This window comes from Rhagoletis pomonella, unplaced genomic scaffold (genome assembly GCF_013731165.1).
Source record: "Rhagoletis pomonella isolate Grant_MI unplaced genomic scaffold, Rhpom_1.0 Rhpom_scaffold_00007, whole genome shotgun sequence".
Lineage (NCBI taxonomy): Eukaryota > Metazoa > Arthropoda > Insecta > Diptera > Tephritidae > Rhagoletis > Rhagoletis pomonella.
Window position 1 is genome coordinate 64,153,417 of NW_023458561.1, and position 4,264 is coordinate 64,157,680.

Consider the following 4,264-nt stretch of genomic DNA (forward strand, 5'->3'; position numbering starts at 1 on the left):
AGGAACCAAAGCGAGTGGTTAAAACGTGAGGAGTTTTATTGCAACTTGATTGCGCTCCGCATTTGCCGAATCGAAACGATTTGCAGGTTGTCAACCTCCGCTTTATGGTGCGCGCGCGTAACCCCTCTCTCAGTCGCCTATTCGCTAGCGTCCCGACCAATCACCGAGGAATGCAAGACTCATTTGTTGGCGCAGCAGTGACAACAGGAGTAGTGGCCAACAAAATAGCAGAAATAATCAATTTTTGTGGAGCCGTAAGCGTGGCGGACACACCGAAATTACCAGCTACGAGCATTTTTCGCCGACCATAGTGTTCCGCGCACTGCGACACAAAAACTGTTTAAATCCGCTAAACCCAACCCATTTAACAGCCGCTACCAGCTTTGCATCTAAAACCAGCGCGCACCTTCACCAAACTCAGTACCTGCCCCTTGGCTTCCCTACAAGCCACGCCCTAAACGTGCCGTGCTCAATGTAAGATGTTAGCAAACGTCAAATGGAGCCTCTTAGCCACAGCTGTTGTCAGTTTGCTGCTATGCACCGCACAAGCCATTGAACGCGCGCCAGCGCTTGCGAACACGTCGGCGCATGCGCCAGCAACACCAGCGCGTCAGCTACAAACACAGCAACCAGCATTGCAGTCAAGTGCGCGACAAGCACGCGCTACCACAGCGTACTCAGCTGCGCATGGTCAGCACGCTTCTTTACCTATTACCCCGGCGCCCGTCGCGCCCTCTGTAGACAATCGGCGTACCGCGCGAAACCTCTACGCGCCTTTCAACACCTTCAGTAAGGTGGATGAGGCGCCGTACACAGATTGGCGTCGCCGCAGCGATGGCACCGTAGTACAAACATTTGGTGCATACCGTAGTGGGCGCGCACTTTCAACGACCGCGCAACAACCACAAATTCTACCACATTTCCAACAAAGTCAGCCAGTGCAGCAGTCACATCCGGCAGCACAACGCCGCTCGGATGTCATAACGACTGTCGAAGTGATACCAGCGCCAGGAATCGAACTATCGAGCAGCACCAGTAATGGCGCCATATCCGGTTCTTTACCCATAACAATACCCAAGCAAGTGGTGCCCGACGCAAATGCCGCCGCATCTATCGCTGCGGCGACCACCGCCATAGCGAATGCGACGCGCAGCTCACGTCAACGCAACTATGTATATATACCACTGCAACAGCAAACCAGTGGCGCAACACAGCTGCCAAAGCGCAACAACAGCTCATTCGGTTACCTGGGTCCACCTACACACGCTGTAGCTGCGGTAGCACAAGAATTCGGCGACGAGTTGATACATACGCAAACAGATCGCATTGATGTGGCCACAGCGCCAGCTGCAGACACCGCCATCACTTCAACAGATAAAGTAGATTATGAGGATGAAAATGCAGCACGTCGCAATGGTTTCAAATTCCCCAGCTACAGTTTGAAACCAGCGAGCCCTTTTTACCCGCAAGGCTATCGGGAAGACAATCCCATCTTCACCGAAACAGCTGGGTTTGAGTCGCCCTATAGCGAGGAGGTGCTGCCCACGCAATACGATCAAGATACACGTCATACACGTCAGTTGATCTATGACACCGCTGATGCAGTGCCTATTTCGCATCCCTTCGAGTTTCCCGGACTGGCGTCAAACACAAAACCTCATTCACTGAGTGGAGCTATTGCGGGTGGAAAGCTATTTCGTGAGGAGGTTACGAAATTCGGCGATATAAATGGGCCCATCACCGCTGTACCACAACGTCCACAACGCGGTTTGTTCTATGGAGATACAGAATTCAGGACAGGTCCGTCGCGACCATATGCGCCGCAGAAGGCTTTCAACGAGTACATTGGTCCAAATGGACCACTCGATTTTCAGAGTTCAAGGAAAAGTCGCTTCTTCCCTTTCAAATCATCGCGCAGTCCACGCGTTGTGTTTCCGGTGAACGATAACATTGGTACAACGGGTCCGAGTGGCAGCGGGAATGGAGTTTACTTTAGCGATAGCGTAGCTTTCAGGTGAGTTGCGGGAAGAATTCAAAAATGCTTGGGCTTGAAATATGTCTCTGGCGGGTGGCATATATAAAATTGGAACACAATGAAAATATCAGAGAATAAGCAATATTTTAAAGGAATTTAATATTTATATGTCCAGAGCTAGGAAACTGATCAGGTAAATTATAAGATTATGTCCAGGCTCTATGAAATTATAGTTAAGACCATAATGTAGGATAAAATGCATTGAAGAAGGCCATACTAGCCAGAAATCTTCAGCTGGTGTTTAGGACTATTATCTCTCTGTCTTTACATAGCGCCCTCAAAATCATAGAAAAGGAGCTTTCATTAAATTATGCGGTCGAACTTAGAGATACTGGATGCTTCACAGTCTCAGCAGTTAAACATGCTAGCATCCCCCCTGTATGACTGCACAGTGAGACTGGAAAAAAAGAGCGTCCTTTCTAGTGATGAGTGGAAATGTGGCACTAGTTGAATGGAGGCACCTGTGGACTTCTACACAGATGGGTCGAAGCCTGACGGAAGAGTGGATGGGAGGTCTATTTTCAGGGAGCACTTCAGTTTGATGAAAACTCTGGTGTTTTCCACGCTGAGGTATCAGCCACACGATGTCAAAGGACTACTATTCTGAAAGACAGGCGGCAATCATGGCTAACAGAGAAGCACCTGAGCTCTCTTTTAGCTGCGCATGATTTTTTACTAGTCAAATATTTATGGCTACGACGCCATAGTGGGCAAAGAAAGCACTCTATAGATAATGTAACCGAGAAAAGGGAGACTAAGAGCTCCTAGGACTACATGCAATCTACTCTTGGAGACAAAAAACAAGGACATGTGCGTCTTATATATCCTTCCGGCCGAAGGCGGTCAAAATATCTCATTGAGCTGAGTTGAAATAGAGTCTAGCAAAAACTTGTACCAGTATTAAAATACGTGGCTCCTTTATCCTTAACATCTCCTTATCTACCTTCAATCTTCCTGCGCGGTGAGAAAAAATTATTCACATCGCCCCGCCTCTCTTTTACCCGGCTCCCACTTCCCAGTGTGCCCGATTATACCAATACATTATTCATTCCGTTGCAATGTTGCTGTGGCTTATACATAGATATGTGGTCGCGAGGTATGTCACACACTGCCCCATAATATCACCAGACACCCAAAAACCTAAATTTACGCCAGGCAAATCTGATCACATCCTTGATCTGATTACATTCGTAAGTATCCAGTTCGATGCAGTGATTCGGGAGCCTACATTAGAGAGCTCATGGAAGTTTCCTCTCAGAAGATCCTTCCAATCTAACTTCGATCCATCTCCGAAACATCCAGTTGGGTCCAGTATCGGTTAAGGCCGGGATGCCCTAAAAGCTTTTTAGGATTTTGAATTGCCCGTAGTTAAAAGTAAACTTATAGCCAACACGTCGAAGACCTACAACGTGCCCAAAGTTAAGTTAAGTATTAAGCGAAAGTATGGATTTGTCCCAAAAGTTCTCCAAAGGAAATCACCCAAAAACTGTTATAAAACGACTCCCTCTCGTGGGATATATCTAAACACTTTTCTATCCATAAATAAATAGTTGAATTGGTTTTTCATACAAGTATCACCATATATTTTTTCATTAGGAACATTTCACATTTATATGCCAGTCGTAAACTTTGAAGCAATTAACCCATTGTGAACCAGACAACAAGTTGTGTCAAAATTTTAACTAATGATCAAATAGGTAGCGCCATGCTTTAGGAATTCATTGCTAGTAGCTCCACATCCATTTTAAGTTGTAGCAACTTTTTAAAGGCTCTGTAAAAAACCACCTCAAAAGGCAATATCCAAAATTCAACTACGCTTATATTAATCGCATTACAAACTTACAGTTTGATCCATTTATTTTCTCATAATTTCAGAGATCAAAACTTTGGCCTCAACGACTTGGCTGCCATTCAAGACGTCCGCAATGAATTCAGTTTACAGGACATAGACGGCAGCACCTCAGAGACCAGTTTGTCGAGTGTGCCTTCTTCCGGAACATTCAAAGAAAAAGGTAAGCGCTTTGTTTTCCATACACAGAAGCTTTCTTACACTACCGCTATCCATACATACATACATACATACATACTTATATCAAAAATAGGTCAACAACCATACATAGATACATTCATACAAGTGTAGATACATACTTTTGTGGTATTTAGTATATCGAAAGACATCAAAAAAAAATTCACACATGGAAAAACTTCTCATTACATTCTCTTTGAGCT

The 4,264-nt window shown here is 45.6% G+C and overlaps 1 protein-coding gene across 1 annotated transcript in view; it reads left to right on the forward strand.

Moving 5' to 3' along the window:
• The first annotated feature begins 448 nt into the window (after positions 1 to 448).
• Positions 449 to 4,264, forward strand: part of LOC118743331 — a 58,817-nt gene continuing 55,001 nt past the window's right edge. Inside the window, exons 1-2 of the mRNA XM_036475930.1 lie at positions 449 to 2,014; positions 3,911 to 4,047. Of these exons, the coding sequence (XP_036331823.1) occupies positions 480 to 2,014; positions 3,911 to 4,047 (1,672 nt within the window). The 5' untranslated portion in view covers positions 449 to 479. The remainder of the gene's footprint in view (positions 2,015 to 3,910; positions 4,048 to 4,264) is intronic.